The sequence below is a fragment of the Rhincodon typus genome, chromosome 11 (assembly GCF_021869965.1).
Source record: "Rhincodon typus isolate 14 chromosome 11, sRhiTyp1.1, whole genome shotgun sequence".
Classification (NCBI taxonomy): domain Eukaryota; kingdom Metazoa; phylum Chordata; class Chondrichthyes; order Orectolobiformes; family Rhincodontidae; genus Rhincodon; species Rhincodon typus.
The window spans coordinates 72,955,267-72,972,115 of NC_063342.1; the positions used below are offsets into that span (position 1 = coordinate 72,955,267).

Sequence of the window (16,849 nt, forward strand, 5' to 3'; positions counted from 1 at the left end):
GAGTTTCAGTTACGAAGGGAGACTTGTCAGACTGGAGTCTGTTTTCCTTAGAGAAGAGGAGATTGAGAGGGGATTGAATGAGATGTATAAAATTAGCTAGATAGGATAGACAGGAAGAAACGTTTCCCCCTGGTGGCGGCATCATTTACTGGAGAAATAAATTTAAGGTAGGGGTCAGAAGGTTTAGATGAGATAGGAGGAAAAAAACTTTTTCACCCAGAGGTGTTGGGAATCTGGAGCTCACTCCCTATATGGGTAGTGGAGGCCAAAACTCATAACGTTTAAGAAGTATTTAGAAATGCACTTGTGATGCCAAGGCATTACAAGGGTATGGAGCCAAGTGCTGGAAAATGAGATTAAAATAGTTATGTGGTTATATTTGACTCATGGGGTTGCGATGGGCTGATTGGCTTTTTTTTTCCCCCCCCCGGTACCGTAGATCTCAATGACACTTGCTGAATAATCCCAAGTGTGCTCAAATTACATTAACAACCAACTTAAAATTATTGACTGTACTCGGATTTGAAACATGCTAATGTTGCCTTGTAACGATACATGTTCAAACACAGGGACCTGTCACCTGCAGCCATAAAGCACATCTCCAGGCATTGCATTTTTGTTTTTAAAACTAAGCTAAAGCACAGAGAACATTAGCTTCTTGCTGCACTCGCCATATTAATGCTTCATATAATTACAGGGTAAAGATTAGTCAAGCACCCAGACTTTTTTTCTCATGTAGCATAAATTGTGCTCACTTTGAAACTTGGCATTAGTGCATTTGTCCTGAAGAGTGCAAGGTGAAAGATTTCGACGGAAGATCGCTTTCTGCAGCAACTGGTTAATTCTAGATCTTAGATTTTATCTGTCAAGTAATTTCATGTCAGAAGGCTAAAGTATCAGTTTCCATTTTCATTCCCAATGAAATGAAAAGTCAAGACATGAACCTGTATCTCAAAGAGATAAATATCATGTAAATACTGGGACGACAAAGCAGATCAAAAGCTGGGTATCCTGCAGCGAGTAACTCACCTCCTGACTCCTCAAAGCCTGTTCATAGTCACAAGGCCACGATGGAATACACCCAAGTTGCCTGGATGGGTGCAGCTCCAACAACACTCAAGACGCTTGACACCATCCAGGATAAAGCAGCCCGCTTGATGATCACTGCATCCATATTCACTCCCTCCATCACTGATGCTCAGTAGCAGCAGTGTGTACCAGTGACTAGGTGTACTGCAGAACTTCACCAAGGCTCCTTAGACAATACCTTCCAAACCACCAACCTCTACCACCTAGAAGGACAAAGACGGCAGATATACGGAAACACCACCACCTGCAAGTTTCCCACCAAGCACATACCATCCTGACTTGGAAACATATTGCTGTTCCTTCAATGTCACCGGGTCAAAATCCTGGCACTCCCATCTAACAGCGTTGTGACTGCATCAACACAATATAGAATGTACTGGCTCAAAGCAGCTTATCGTTAGCCTCTCAAGGGCAATTGTGGATGGGGAATAAACCTCAGCTTTTCTAGTGACAACTATATCCCACAAACTCTAATTTACCTTATTTTCCTTAATCCATTTTTACAAGTTAAAAAACCTTTCAGCAGAGGCAGAACTACTTTGTTTGTTGCTGTCAATGGTCTCTGATGTAGCAATTGTGAGATCATTTACAGCTTAATGGTGCCAGCTGCAGTTACTCCGTTATCTCTGAGGACATTAGTAAGGAATGAGAGGCTAAATTTTTGGATTTTGCACTGTACCATCTGATTGGGCTTCACCAACGATTCCATAATCATATGTATGTCTCACTATCTGGAGTGATTCACTGATAAAATCTGGTTTAAAAGTAGAATTCTAATAGAACAAGTGTTGTTTCCTGAGTGTTGTTGGAGCTGCATTCATCCAGACAAGACATATTTCCATCACAGTCTCACCCTGTAACTCGTAGACTGTCAACAAGCAGTGAGTTACTCACCGCAGAATTTCCAGCATCTGAAAATTAATAGCTGCAGGGTCAAATGCAGGTCAATTCCAGAAAGTGCAAACAGAATAGCTGAGGAAAAATTGTGTTTAACAATCTTGGAATTTTTTGAAGTGGTAACAGAATGTTAATATGGTGTACATGGATTTTGAAACAGTGTTTGATACAGTGCTGCACAACAGATTTGTGAGCAAAGTTGGAGCTAATGCAATAAAAGGGACAAGGAATTGGCTGAGTGATAGGAAATGGAGAGTAATAGTAATGGATGTTTTTCAGGCTGGAGTAGAGTAGTTCCTCAGAGCTCACTGTTGGGACTTGCTTTTCTTGATGATACTAATGGCTGCTATCAGAATTGTCCAACCTCTTCACATGGGTCAAAATGTCAATTTTTTTTTCTCATTTGGGGGGAGTCAGTGTGCAAATTTCAGAATGATAAAACTTTGGCACAACTGTAAACATTAATTTCAGAACAAAAATCAATTCCCAAGCAAAAAACTAGTTAATTTAAATAAGAGAGAAATGAATAAAAATCACATTAAAAAGCACTAAACAGCAGAGTTAACAGTGAGAGCAAGCAAAAGAGAAACCAGGACCCAAATCCTGATCACCAGGGAAGAGGACTGGAGATTAGAATCAAGCTAAGATGTTGGATTTAACTAAATTGACCTTGTATGCACTTCTGGTGGTGGACTTTCCAAGCTGACCTCTGTGGAATTCAAACAAAAGTGGGTATCAGTAGCGAGTTGCTATTCAGCCCAAGTTTTTCTCCTCTCCCGTCTGCATTATGGATAGGTTTTTAGGGAGGGTGGTGGTGGTGGTGTTCATTGTGGGGAGAACTCAGACTGATGCACACACACAAACCCTGCTTCCTATCTCCCTCACTTTCCCACCCTCAATCACAGTTCTCCAGCCTTGGTATCCCGCTTGGCTATTTGACTGCAGTTCTTCAGAGGGCCAGCACCTGTGCAGGAAGAAAGATGATTTGAGCCTCTCAGTATAGTAGCTCCTTGCACAATCCTGTACCTCCTGTATTTGGAACACATGTGGAGGGCTGGATAGGAATCCCTCGGTGGCGTGATCCGCCTGTTGGACAAGCCTGTCCTAGATCTTGGTGCAATTTCAAAGTCTGCGCATGCTATGAAACTTAGAAGCATTGTGAACTGTGAAGACTACAGCGCCAAATGTCAAAAGGACATTGACAAGTTGGCTGAATGGATGGACAGGCGACAGATGAGGCTCAATGCAGAGAAATGTGAAGTGAATCATTTTGGTATGAAGGACATGGAGAAACAATATAAGACAGCAGGGACAATACGAAAGAAAGTGTAGGATCAGAGGGAGTTGGAGTACAAGGCAGTGGAACAGATTGAAAGAGCAGTTAATCATGAATATTCTAGGTTCCATTAACAGGGCCTGGATTGCAAGAGCAAGGAGGCTATCTTGAAGCTGTGCAAGACACTAGTTTGGCCTCAACTACAATGTCACATCCAGTTCAGGACCCCACACTTTAGGAAGGATATGAAGACACTGGAGAGAACAATAAAGATTCCTGAGAAGGTTGCAGGGATGAGGAATTTCAGTTATGAAGTACAAGGGTGCAAGGATCTGATAAAAGTGAATACTTAAGATTGCCTTAAGCGTCACCTATTATTAAGCAATATGGATTTGAGGAGAACAGCTTAGGATTTTGAAGGAATAAGACCCAACATCCAGGTCCTCCTCAGTCTCTGTAATAATATAGAAACATGGAAGATAGGAGCTGGAGGAGGCCATTCGGCCCTTTCAGCGTGCTCCGCCATTCTTCATGATCATGGCTGATCATCCAACTCAATAGCCTAATCCTGCTTTCTCTCCATAACCTTTGGTACCATTCACCCCATGTGCTATATCTGGTTGCCTCTAGAATACATTCAATGTTTTGGTATAATGTCTATCGTATTAACATAATTTGTGTTTTGTTGCAAAATGCAATTAATTACATCTTCTTTAAGTCAGAATGCTCTTCTTGTCAGACAATCAATGTGGAGAAACATAAAAGCATTAGTTCTCTAACACATTCTCTACGGTCAAGCTTTAAAAAATCAGCGTTAACTTGTCAACCATTCGGCAACCTTATTTTTACAGTATAAATCGTAGCTATCTCAGAAATTTGGCATTTTTGCATTTGTCCCAATGTATGCAAGATGAAACTTTCCAGCAACATTTCCAACTTTTCAACTATATTCAGGATCTGTACTAACTAGTTAATGTTCAGCATCTGCACCAGACCCCAGATAATCACACCGGAGCCCCTCTGTGTTGTATCTGATCCATGGTGATCACAATCAATCAGAGAACAACTGGATGCATCAGACCAAAACTAAACTGCCAGAGATCCTTTACGTTGTGGTTAATATGACAAAGATTACTCATTGCTCTGCCAAAACTAGTTAAAAACACTTTGTTTCCAGAATCCCCTTAATGGCATTTTCATTTTTTTATTATTCGTTCAGGGATGTGAATATCACTGGCACCTAATACCCTAAATGCCCTGGGACTGAGTTATGTTATGAAGCCACTTCAGCATTCTACAGGCAATTGAGAATCAACCACATAATCATGGATCTGGAGTCTACATGTAGCCAGACCAGGTAAAGGACAGCAGATTTCCTTCCCTAAAGGATATTAATGAACCAGATGGGTTTTTAGGAGAACCAACAGGGCTTGCACAGACTCCATTAAAATAGCTTTTAAGGCATAATCTTTTTATTGAATTCAAATTTAACCAACTGCCATGGTGGGACTCGAATCCATGCCTCAAAACATTAGAAGCTGAATATTGTTTAAATAGAGTAAGAGTACAGAAAATTACAGAACAGAGGGATTTGGCAGCCCTCATCCATGAATCAAATAAACTAGCATCCAAGTTCAGCAGGTAATAGGGAAGCCAAATGGGATGTCTGCCCTTGTTTCAAAAGGGAATGGAGTATAAAAGTAGGAGTTTCACTAAAATTATACAAAGTGCTAGTCAGACCACAGCTGGAATACGTGAACAGTTTTGAGTCCTGTATCTATGGAAAGATATGGAGGGACTGTCTCATGGGGAGAGATTGGGTAGGTTGGGCCTGTACTCGCTGGAGTTTAGAAGAATGAGAGGAGACCTTCTTGAAGCATACACGATCATAACAAGTTATCAAGGTGATAGTGTCAAAACAGGGCAGTAAGGAAGATTTCATAGACACAGAACAGTATGATGAGGTCACATGTAGCACGACATGAACCCAAGATCACAGTTGAGGCAAACCTCATGGATATGAAACTTGGCTATCAGCTTCCGCTCAGCGATTCTATGTTATGTATCTCGAAGGCTGCCTTGGAGGACGCTTAATTGAAGACTGGAGGCTGAAGTGTTCCCCCACTGGGAGGGAACATCCCTGTCTGGTGATTGTCGCACGGTGTTCGTTGCTGCAGCATTTGCATGGTCTTGCCAATACACCATGCCTCAGGCATCCTTGCCTGCAGCGTATGAGGTAGACAGCATTGGCCAAGTCACATGAGTATCTACCGTGGACGTACTGCATGGTGTTCCCATGTGTGATGGTAGTATCCATGACGATGATCTGGCATGTCTTGCAGAGATGGGGGCGGCAGAGAGGGGCGGCACGGTGGCACAGTGGTTAGCACTGCTGCCTCACAGCGCCAGGGACCCGGGTTCGATTCCAGCCTCGGGCGACCGTCTGTGTGGAGTTTGCACATTCTCCCCGTGTCTGTGTGGGTTTCCTCCCACAGTCCAAAGATGTGCAGGTTAGGTGGATTGGCCATGCTAAATTGCCTGTAGTGTTCAGGGAGGTAGAGGGTGTATATTAGGTGGGTCATAGGGGGATGGGTCTGGGTGGGATGCTCCGAGGTTCGGTGTGGACTTGTTGGGCTGAAGGGCCTGTTTCCACACTGTAGGGATTCTATGATTCTATGAGATTGCCATGGCAGGGTTCTCTGGTGTTGTGGTTTATGTTGTCCTGAGGACTGAGTAGTTTGCTGCAAACGATGGTCTGTTTGGAGGCGTAGGGATGACCTTGGTGAAACATTCGTCATCATTGATGACATGTTGAAGGCTGTGGGGAACATGGCGTAGTTTCTCTGCTCCAGAGAAGTACTGGACAACAAAGGGTACTCTACTGGTTGTGTCCTGTGTCTGTCTTCTGAAGAGGTCATTGTAGTTTTTTGCTGTGGCATGTCAGAACTGGCAAAGGAATGAATTGAGCATCGTATCTTGTTCTTTTGAGGACATCTTTCAGCATCTTTTGGTGTCCATTACGTTCCTCCTCGTCTCAGCAGATCCTGTGTATACATAGGGCTTGTCCGTAAGGGATGGCTTCTTTAACATGTTTAGAGTGGAATCTACAGAAGTACAGCATCGTTAGGTTTTCTGTGGGCTTGCGGTAGATTGGGGTACTGAAGTGTCTGTCCTTATTGGAGATGCATGTGTCCAAGAAGAAGACTGATACTGAAGAATAGCCCATGGTAAGGATGAAACTTGTTGATAGACCGTAGTGTCACAACAGACAATGGTACCCATTGTCTCGGGCAAAGGGACCCTGTGTGAGAACCCCTCTGGCTATGTCAAAGGCATCTTAAAACCCATTGTACAAGGAAACCCCAGCTTCTACTGTGACACTACAGACTTCTGAGAAACTCATCACCCACGGACCTGTCGAACCAGGAACATTCCTCATCACAATGGACATTTCATCACTCTACACCAACAACTGCCAATTTCCAGATGCTTCATCCTCAACGACAACGTCATCACCTTCCACAACCAGCTCTTTAACCAGACACAGAACTGTCAAAGGGACCAAAATTGCACTCCAACATACCAACATTTTCATGCACAAATTCGAGTGAGACGACTTTACTGTACAGGACCTCCAACAAATGTTATTCACCAGATATATCGACGACATTTTCTCCCTTGGATTCATGGAAAGGAATCACTGAAACCAGCACACTATATCAACAAGTTTCATCTCATCATCAGACTTACTGTGGACTACTCCGATAGCCAAGTTCAGCACCCATGAAGGTGGCCTCAACTGTGCTCTTCGGTTCATGTCACACTACATATGTACTCACCATACTGTTCTGTATCCGTAAAATCTTCCTTACTGTCCTGTTCTGACACCATCACCTTGATAACTTATGATTTCTCTACCTTAATTAGTTTGTACAGTTTTGGATTACTTGTTACAGCATGCAACTCTTATACCTATCATGTTATTCCAGCCATTTGGTTTGTTTCCAGCACCACCTTATTTTTAATGTTTTTTGTAATTATCTCTCTGCCTCAATTATTCAGATTATAGGTCATCCATTCACTTGTTATTCAGCTGTCGACATTTTACTCACTCCATCTGACACTTTTCATCACCTGTAAAGATGTATTATTCAGCCTGTTGACACGCCACTCACACCATTTGTATGATCTTTTGATATCTCTGCCTATAAATTATGCGTATAAAAAGTGTGCTTCTCCTCACTCCACCTGACGTAGGAGCAGTGCTCAGATAGCTTGTGATTTCAAGTAAACCTGTTGGACTGGTGTCATGTGACTTCTGACCCTGTCCACCCCAGTCCAACACCAGCACCTCCACATCATCATCTCTGTACAGCAGCAATTCTGCGTAACTGTAGAAGTGACCAAATCATGTCAACCGTTGATCTGCTGAATCTGAAGTCGGACTGAGGTGCCAGGGTCTGCAAGCTGGTCCGAGCAATGCAAGTAAAGACCTTCCCTACAATATGTAACAAGGAGATGCTTCTGTAAATGTTGCAGTCATTGCTATTTCCTTTGTTTGTGTACAAGGTGACTATATTTGCATCATGCCAGTCCCAAGGTACAAATGTTTTCTTCTGACAGAGACAGAGAAGTTCATGGAGATATGGCCCAGTGCTGGTTCTCCACTTGGCTGTTTTCAGGTCAAATGCCATCAGTTCCCAAAAACTGGTCACTGGCCTTGCTGAGCTTGAACGTGATGGTCTCACTGCCCAGCTCCTCAATCACAGGAAAATTTCGAATAGCACCGAGCGCTGCTTCAGCGACACTGTTCTGTTGTCTAGAGTTCCAGCAAGTGCACCACCCACCTTTCCATTAGCTCGCTAGGTTCTGTGATGACTGTCCCTTTCTTTGTCTCAAGTGGAGTTGATTTGTTTGTTTCTGGGCCTGATGCTGCTTTTACTCCCTCATTCCTCCCTCTAGCTTCCCTGGATTCAGCAGATTATAGGCTTTAGCAGAGTTTCACTAGTTTTGAATGGCGCAGAGGTGCGCTGTCATAGTCATACAGCACTGAAACAGACCCTTTGGTCTGACTCATCTGCCCCAACTAAACATCCCAATCTGACCTAGTCTCATTTACCAGCCTTTAGCCCATATCCCTCGAAACCCTTTCATATACCCATCCAGATGCTTTTTAAATGTTGTAATTGTACTAGCCTCCACCATTTCCTCTGGCAGCTCGTCCCATAAATGTATGATCCTGTGTGAAAAAGTTACCCCTCAGGTCCTTTTTAAATCTTTCCCCTCTCAACTTAAACCTATGCCCTCCAGTTTTGAACTTCTCTATCCCAGGAAAAAGACCTTGGTTATTCACCCTATCCATGCCAGTCATGATTTTATAAACCTCTATAAGGTCACCCTTCAGCCTCCCAAGCTTCAGGGAAAATACCTCCAGCTTATTCAGCTTCTCCCTATAGCTGAAACCCTCCAGTCCTGACAGCGTCCTTGTAAATCTTGACATTTGTAGCTTTTTAAAAAGGTTTTAACGTATCACAGCAAGAATGGAGTTAAATATGCATAAGATGGTTGTACTGAATGGTTATACTGTTCACATACCTGCGGATGACATATCTCTAGACTTTTAAGCTTTGTTTGGTCCATCCACACTGAATTCTCTGGTAATATCCGACTGTGGAAGCTTATAGTCCTAAAAAGATCAGTCACTGGTTAGTTGGCAATGAGCAACAACCAAGAATTTCATTTATTTTGACTTTAGCAAAGGATTTTCTGTTTCTCTCTTCTTTCAATGACCAATCTTTACAACACAGTTTGTGATGTTTTTTAAAGATAATGACACTTTAAATTCACCATACTAATGGCGGTCAAGACTTTAACAGAGGCTTATCTTTGGATATCCCATTCAAAGCCAAAGACAACATTAAACAAACTCTCTGCAAGTTTATCCCTGAACTGGCATTAGCTTTGGCACTATGATTGGAATTTTCAGAGAGTCAGACAAACCTGGGTTCAAATCCATTTGAGGACTTCGGCACACAATTAAAACTCCATGTCAGTTTTAGGATGGTGTTGGAAAAATGACTTGGGATAACTTGACATGAACTGAGAGCATCCAGGATTAGCTACTATACAGAGTTTAGTAATGCTGTTCCAAACACTTCTGTATTTCCTCAAATCAGTAGAATCTTGGATAATAAATAATGTTATCACACTTTAGAAGTGTACAAATTCAAATTAGTTATGTAAGGTTGCCATGCATAAAGTATAATGGAGAATGTGTGTATATCCAGTTGATGCACTGAGTGTTAGTGCAGTGGGTGTTGTGTAGAAGCTAGTCTGCTGGTCACCTCTTTGCTTTCAGATATCATCGCTGGTTATCAAAATAACTATTGTGAAAACAGAGCTGAGTACTAAGCCTCTCTTGCCAATACACAGTCTCTCCATCTGTAATGTATGGAATGCCTCCACCTGGTGACACATGTAAACTGCATACCTCGCACTGCCAGGCTAAAGAAGACTCGGAATAGGCCTGGCTCCCAGATGCAGGCCCACTGCAATAGGTTGTGCTCTGATGCCCACAAAGCAGAAACCCCAGCTCTAGGGAAATGGCCTCTCTGCCTTACGGATGCTTCAGGAGAGAAAGCGGCAAGGGGAGTAAACCCTGACAGAAAACCCCAGAGCAGAGTCCCACATCTGACAGCTGTCTCAGGCAAGTTGTGCAGCAGAGTTGGTATCAAACAAGCAACGGTGTCTCACCTGAATGACATGCAGCAGGAGCGCCAGCATTCTTTTCGATCTTGGGTGATCAGATAGCTGCCACCCCTGCCTCAGCCCCAGTAAGGTGCTATCCCACCTCAATGGCTGCTCCAGGCTTACAGCACCAACTCTCGACAGGCAGGTCGCTCAGTTTTGCGCCGACCATAAACTCTACATAGATGACACCAGTCTTTCACATCACAGGCTGCAAAGTAGAAGCCATGAGTATTGGTCTTACCATCAACCTGCTGCAGGTTGATGACAGAGGACTGCTGTGACTGACAAAGAACTTGCGTACTGAAGGCTCAACGTACATGTTGCTGCACTGCAAGAAACAGGCTTGCTTGCAGTGGATTATAGAATCATATGGCATGGAAACAGACCCTTCAGTCCAACCAGTCCATGTCGACCATAATCCCAAACTAATCTAGTCCAACCTGCCTGTGCTTGACCCACATCCATCCAAAATTTCTTATTCATGTATTTATCCAAATGTCTTTTAAACATCATAACTGTACCCGCATCCACTACTTCCTCCGGAAGTTCATTCCACACACAAACCACTCTGTAAATAAAAAATGCCCCTCTTCCTTTTTAAATCTTTCTTCCCTCACCTTGAAAATATGCCCCTCCGTCTTGAAATCCCCCACCCTAGAAAAAGACACCTGCCATTCACCTTATCTATACCCCTCATGATTTTATAAACCTCTAGAAGGTCACCCCTCAACCAACTGCACTCCAGTGAAAAAGTCCCAGTCTATGCAGCCTGTCCTTATAACTCAAACCTTCCAATCCTGGCAGCATCCTGGTAAGTCTTTTCTGAACCGAATCCTCAACACGAACACTGCACATTCCTCTGTGTTATGAAGCAGAGGTCGAACCCCCCCCGACAACCCCGATAACTAAAACCGAAACACTCAGAGGCTCATTTCACCTCAATTTGTTAAAAGAAGTGTGAAAAGTTGTATAACCTGCCTCTCACCACCCTCCCATCTGTTATAAAGGAGTAGTTAACTGAAATGAAATCCTTTCACTCACTCTATAATCAACAAGTAACAATTTATTTATCTAACTCTAACAGTGAACAAATTAACAAAACCACTAACAAACCGAACAATTCCCCCTTAACTACTAACTATTCCCGAATAAAACAAAACTCTAATTGTATGCTGTTCCAATAAATATAAGTCCCACTTATATACCAAAATAATAAAAAAAGTTAAAACTTAATCTCTCAAAATTGCAGCCAGGATACATCTTCCAGAATGCTCTGCGCTCTCTCTGCTGATCCTCAGTCAGGAACATCTTTCTCTGTCAAATTCTTGTATCAGGAATGCCTCTCTCCATCAAATCTTGTGTCAGGAATATTAGCTAAGAGTGCCGCTATACTTTTCGTTAGATGATGGTTTTCTGAGAGCTTAGAGAATTCTGTGACAGCCAGTGATTTTCTCTTTAGAGCTGATGGGTTGTTAACTCTAGTAGATGGCAGTTGCTCTCACACTGATTTCCAAATACCCTCTACCTTTATACCCTTGATGACCTAAAAATTTCTTACAATAAGATTGGTCCTAGGTTGTCAATAACGAGATTTAAATTTAATTGGTTTTCAGTCTCCAAGGGCCTGGTTTAAATTAATTGGCTGATATTCAGACTGGTTGCCTAAACAAACTACTGCCTGGGTTGCTGACCTCCCAGCCCCCTGATACAAATATTTCAATTTCAGGAACTCTCTGAGCACCTGCTGCTTCTGCAAACTTCTTTTTAAATCTCCAAGCCTAGAAAAAACACATCATCTTTTAAAGGGACTCTTCCCCCTAGTTTTGCAAACATCAAATTCTAACGTCCTGCCTTCCAATCCACAAATACTCTATCCAACTTTGCTACACTCTGGCAGAGAAATCCGAAAAGGTAATACAGGGGCACAGAGTGAGTGTTGCAGTTAGAAACATTCTCATGATCACTGAAGCTCCCACAGAAGGCTCATACAGATGGCTTACTCTTCATTCATCAGCAGGCATGGGCCAATTAACCTCCTGTGCATCAGATCCCAATTCAGCTCCATCCTGGATATAACGATTGATTGCGAGAGGCACAGAATCAGTGGAACTGCCAGCACCAAAAGACTGTACCTTCACAGGGACCTCAATATGGGAGTCCCAATCAAACACATCACCAATATGCAGAGGGCACCAGGTAATGGCAAGGTGAATGTAAATGAACAGAGTTTACTCGAGCTACAATGTTACCTTGGATTCTGGGTGATGATCAACTACTTCCAAATCAAGCTATATCACAAGCTGACCCGGTGACATCCGAAATCACGCCATCACCCTACCTAGATTGCATCATTACCACAGGAACCAGCCTAAATTAGTGATGGCCCAATGGTATTATTGCAGGACTGTTAATCCAGAGACCCAGTTAATGTTCTGGGACCCAGATTTTGAATTCTGCCACAGCAGATGATGGAATTTGAATACAATAAAAAATCTGGAATTAATTGTCTGATGATGACCATGAAACCACTGCCAGTTGTCAGAAAAAAACCATCTGGTTTACTAATGTCCTATTGGGAAGGAAATCTGCTATCATTGCCTGGTCTGGCCTACTTGTGACTCCAGAACCACACCAATGTGGTTAACTCTTAACTGACCTCTTTGTAGTTAGAGATGGGCAATAAATGCCAGCCTAGCCAGCAACAAACTCATCCCATGAATAAATAAAAAAGACTTGTAGCTATCAGAGCACTGACTGTGACATTGAACACTTCACGGTGTGTAGCAAGGTCAGGCTTCAGCTAAATAAACGATATCAATTCAAGAGGAAAGCTCATCCTTGGATCAACGCTTTCTGTGCCACTGACCCAGAAAGGACCCAGCAGTTCCTCAACACCCTCAACTGTACACTTTTCAATTAAGTGTCAAAGTGGCCATCTGCACAGCACTATTTGTAATTCTACACTCACTGTGTTGGAAAAGAGACCAGAGGAGATGTGACTACTTTCAGATTTAATGGACTGAAATGGAGACAGTTACTGCAATCAAGAGGACAGCCCTCAGCAACAACAAAGTCCCCGATAAACAAAATCTCACAGCTACCAATTTCAAATCTCAGTCGAGACTGTTGCCAAACAAAGAGACCTAGGGGTGCAGATGCATAGTTCCTTGAAAGTGGAGCTGCAGGTAGACAGGATAGTGAAGGCGGTGTTTGGCACGCTTGCCTTCATTCGTCAGAACATTGAGCATAGTAGTGGGGATGTCATGTTACGACTGTACAGGACACTGGTTAGGCCACTTTTGGAATACTGTGTTCAATTCTTGTCAATTCCTCAATAGGAAGGGTTTTGCTAAATTTGACAGGGTGCAGAAACAATTTACAAGGATGTTGCCAGGGTTGGAGAGTTTGAGTTATAGGGAGAGGCTGAATAGGCTGGGGCTTTTTTCCCTGCAACATTGGAGGCAATGAGGTGACTTTATAAAATCATGTGGAGCATGTATAGGGTGAATAGCCAAGGTCTTTTTCCTAGGGTGGGACAGTCCAAAGCTAGAGGGCATAGGTTTAAGGTGAGAGGGTAAAGATATAAAGAAAACCCGAGGGATAGTAAGAACTGCCGATGCTGGAGTCTGAGATAACACTGTGTGGAGTTGGAGGAACACAGCAGGCCAGGCAGCATCAGAGGAGCAGGAAAACTGATGTTTTGGGTCGGGACCTTTCTTCTGAAGAAGGGTCCCGACCCGAAACGTCAGCTTTCCTGCTTCTCTGATGCTACCTGGCCTGCTGTGTTCCTCCAGCTCCACACTGTGTTATATAAGAGAATCTAAGGGGTAACTTTTTCACACAGAGGGTTGTGCATGTATGGGACGAGCTGCCAGAGGAAGTGGTGGAGGCGAGTATATTACAACATTTAAAAGGCATCTGTATGGGTATATGAATAGGAAGGGTTTGGAGGGAAATGGACCAAATGCTGGCAAATGGGACTAGGTCAAATTAGGATGTCTGGTCAGCGCGGCCAGGTTGGACTGAAAGGTCTTTTTCCGTGCTGCATGACTCTGACAGTGCATCACTGCACCAATCAATACGAGTGAAACTCTGCCACAGCCTGCAATCTGCTGAATGCAGAGAAGCTAGAGGGAGATGTGAAGGAATCGAGGAAGCAGCAGGCCAAGCAGCAAACCAATCAGCCCTGCTTAACACAAAGACAGGGACAATCATCACAGAACCTAACGAGCTGATGGAAAGGTGGGTGATGCACTTGCTGGAACTCTACACAACAGAACACAGTGTGACTGAAGCAGTGCTTGGTACCATTCGAAATTTTCCTGTGATTGAGGAGCTGGGCAGAAGACCATCAGGTTCAAGCTCAGCAAGGCCAGTGACCAGTTTCTGGGAAATGATGGCATTTGGCCTAAAAACATCCAAGTGGAGAACCAGCACTGCGCCATATCTCCACGAACTTGTGTGTCTCTGTCAGAAGATAAAACTTGTGCCTTGGGACGTGCATGATACACATATAGTCACCTTGTACAAAAACAAAGGAATTAGCAATGACTGCAACATTTACAGAAGCATCTCCTTGTTACATATTGTAGGGAAAGTCTTTACTTGCATTGCTCGGACCAGCTTGCAGACCCTGGCATCTCAGTCCGACTTCAGAGTCAGCAGATCAATGGTTGAGATGATTTGGTCACTTCCACCAGTTACTGCAGATTTGCCGCCCTATTCGACGATGATTAAACATGGCTAAAAGGACAAACAAAGTCCAAGCTTTTCGTTGTACAGTTATCAGGACTGACACACAAGAAAGAGAGTCTCGGGGGAAAAGGAACACCGATTTATGCAACATGAGAAGAGACTACTGAATAGTTGGGCCATAGTTGATTTGAAGTCACATTAGGAATAGTTAACTTTCATTCTTAGTTTACAGACTAGGCAAGTACACCCTGTCACCACGGAAATGGAACAGAGATTAGTGGTCTCCATTATCCCCTTTAGATCCCCGAATGAAAATGGTGCAATTAACAGGTAAATTCCTTTTGCCTACATAAAACAGGGTCCTGTGTATTAATCTATGTAGCTTCTAGCACATGCAGATGGGTCACACTACAAGTCTGACTGAATACCTGAAATTGGTTTCCAGTGTAATTCTCAGTGCCGTTTAGATTAATTAAGAATTGTTGCTTGATAGCAGAATCACATCTAATGGAAGACATCATTTGGCAGCAAAAGGGGACACTGCTTAGCGCTGCTGCCTCACAGCACCAGAGACCCAGGTTCGATTCCAGCCTTAGGTGACTATCTGTGTCGAGTTTGCATGTTGTCCCTGTGTCTGTGTGGATTTCTTCTGGATGCTCCAGTTTTCTCCCACAATCCAAAGACATGCAGGTTAGCTGGATTGGCTATGTTAAATAGCCCCATAGTGTCCATGGACATGTAAGCTAGGTGGATTAACCACGGTAAATGCAGGGTTATGAGCATAGGGTAGTGGGTGGGTCTGGGTGGGATGCTCTTCAGAGAGTCAGTGCAGATTTGATGGGATGAATGGCCTCTTTTTGCACCATAGGGATTCTATGAACATGCTCCAAGGCTTGCAAGGATGGGTAGATTGAGCACTTACCGCATATCCAGAGTCCCAAGGAACATATCGTGAATAATTTTTCTCTCTTCCTCATTCGGTGCTATTTTCAATAATGAGGTCTCCTTTAGCTTAGTTCGTTTTGCTTTGTTCACTAGAATTTGAACAAAAAAAAAAAAAAAAAAAATTTGCTTCCAGTAGCTTTGTTATCAAATTCAAAAGGAGAGAATGCAAAATTAATGTTTACACCTTAAACAAACAGAAAGTTACCAGCAAAAACTGGCAAGCCTGAGGATTGGGAGCATTTTAGATTTCAGCAAAGCGGGACAAAATGTTTGATTAAGAAGGAGAAAATCCAGTACAAGAGTCAAATCGCATGGAACATAGAAACTGACTATAAAACCCTCTATAAATATGGGAAGAGAAAATGATTAACAAGGATATATTTAGGAGAGATTGTTTCGACTCGGCCTGTATTCACTAGAGTTGACAAAAATGAGAGAATCCGATTGAAATGTATAAAATTCTGATAAGATTGGACAGACTAGATACAGGGAGAATGGTCTTCCTGTTTCAGGAGTCTACAGGCAGGGGACTCAGCCTCAGGATATGGGGTAGACCATTTAAGACTGAGATGAGGAAAAATTTATTCACTCAAATGGCAGTGAATCTGTGAAATTCTCTACCACAGAAGGCTGTGGAGGCCAATATATTCAAAACAAAGACTTTTTAAAATATTTTACTGGAATCAAGGGACATAGGAGAAAAGCAGAAAAATGGCATTGAAATAGTGGATCAGCATGATCATATTGAATGGCTTAGCAGGCTCAAAACGCCAAAAGGCCTACTCATGTTCTAAGTTTATTTTTTATATGCATTCAAGGGATGTGGGCATCACTAGCCAAGCCAGCATTTACTGCCCATCCCTAAATACCCAGAGGGCAGTTATCGATGTTTCTAAGATAATAAGTATAATACAGTGAGGGTGAAAACTTCCACATCATGAAAAGAAAAGAGTTGGGGGTTTGGTAATCTTATGCGGTAAACAGGAACAGTTTCATTGCAGGCAATGCACATCAGCAAACATACCAAATTAATCATGTGGATGAGGAGAGGTACAACTTTGCTTTAGACAAGTTTGGATCAAGCTCAAAATCAGATAAAAAAGATAAAATAGATTTACAAAATGCATTAAACTAAGTCAAGGATTGGTTTATACACATTCTACAAACAGAATGAACTTCAAATTACTTTTCTCAATA

At 42.8% G+C, this 16,849-nt stretch overlaps 1 protein-coding gene across 1 annotated transcript in view; it reads right to left on the reverse strand.

The window, feature by feature from the left end:
* Nucleotides 1-2,245: 2,245 nt before the first annotated feature.
* Nucleotides 2,246-16,849, reverse strand: part of LOC109937438 (acyl-coenzyme A thioesterase 9, mitochondrial) — a 35,093-nt gene continuing 20,489 nt past the window's right edge. Inside the window, exons 12-14 of the mRNA XM_048602551.1 lie at nucleotides 15,630-15,741; nucleotides 8,858-8,948; nucleotides 2,246-2,695 (exon numbers count right to left, since the gene is read on the reverse strand). Of these exons, the coding sequence (XP_048458508.1) occupies nucleotides 2,642-2,695; nucleotides 8,858-8,948; nucleotides 15,630-15,741 (257 nt within the window). The 3' untranslated portion in view covers nucleotides 2,246-2,641. The remainder of the gene's footprint in view (nucleotides 2,696-8,857; nucleotides 8,949-15,629; nucleotides 15,742-16,849) is intronic.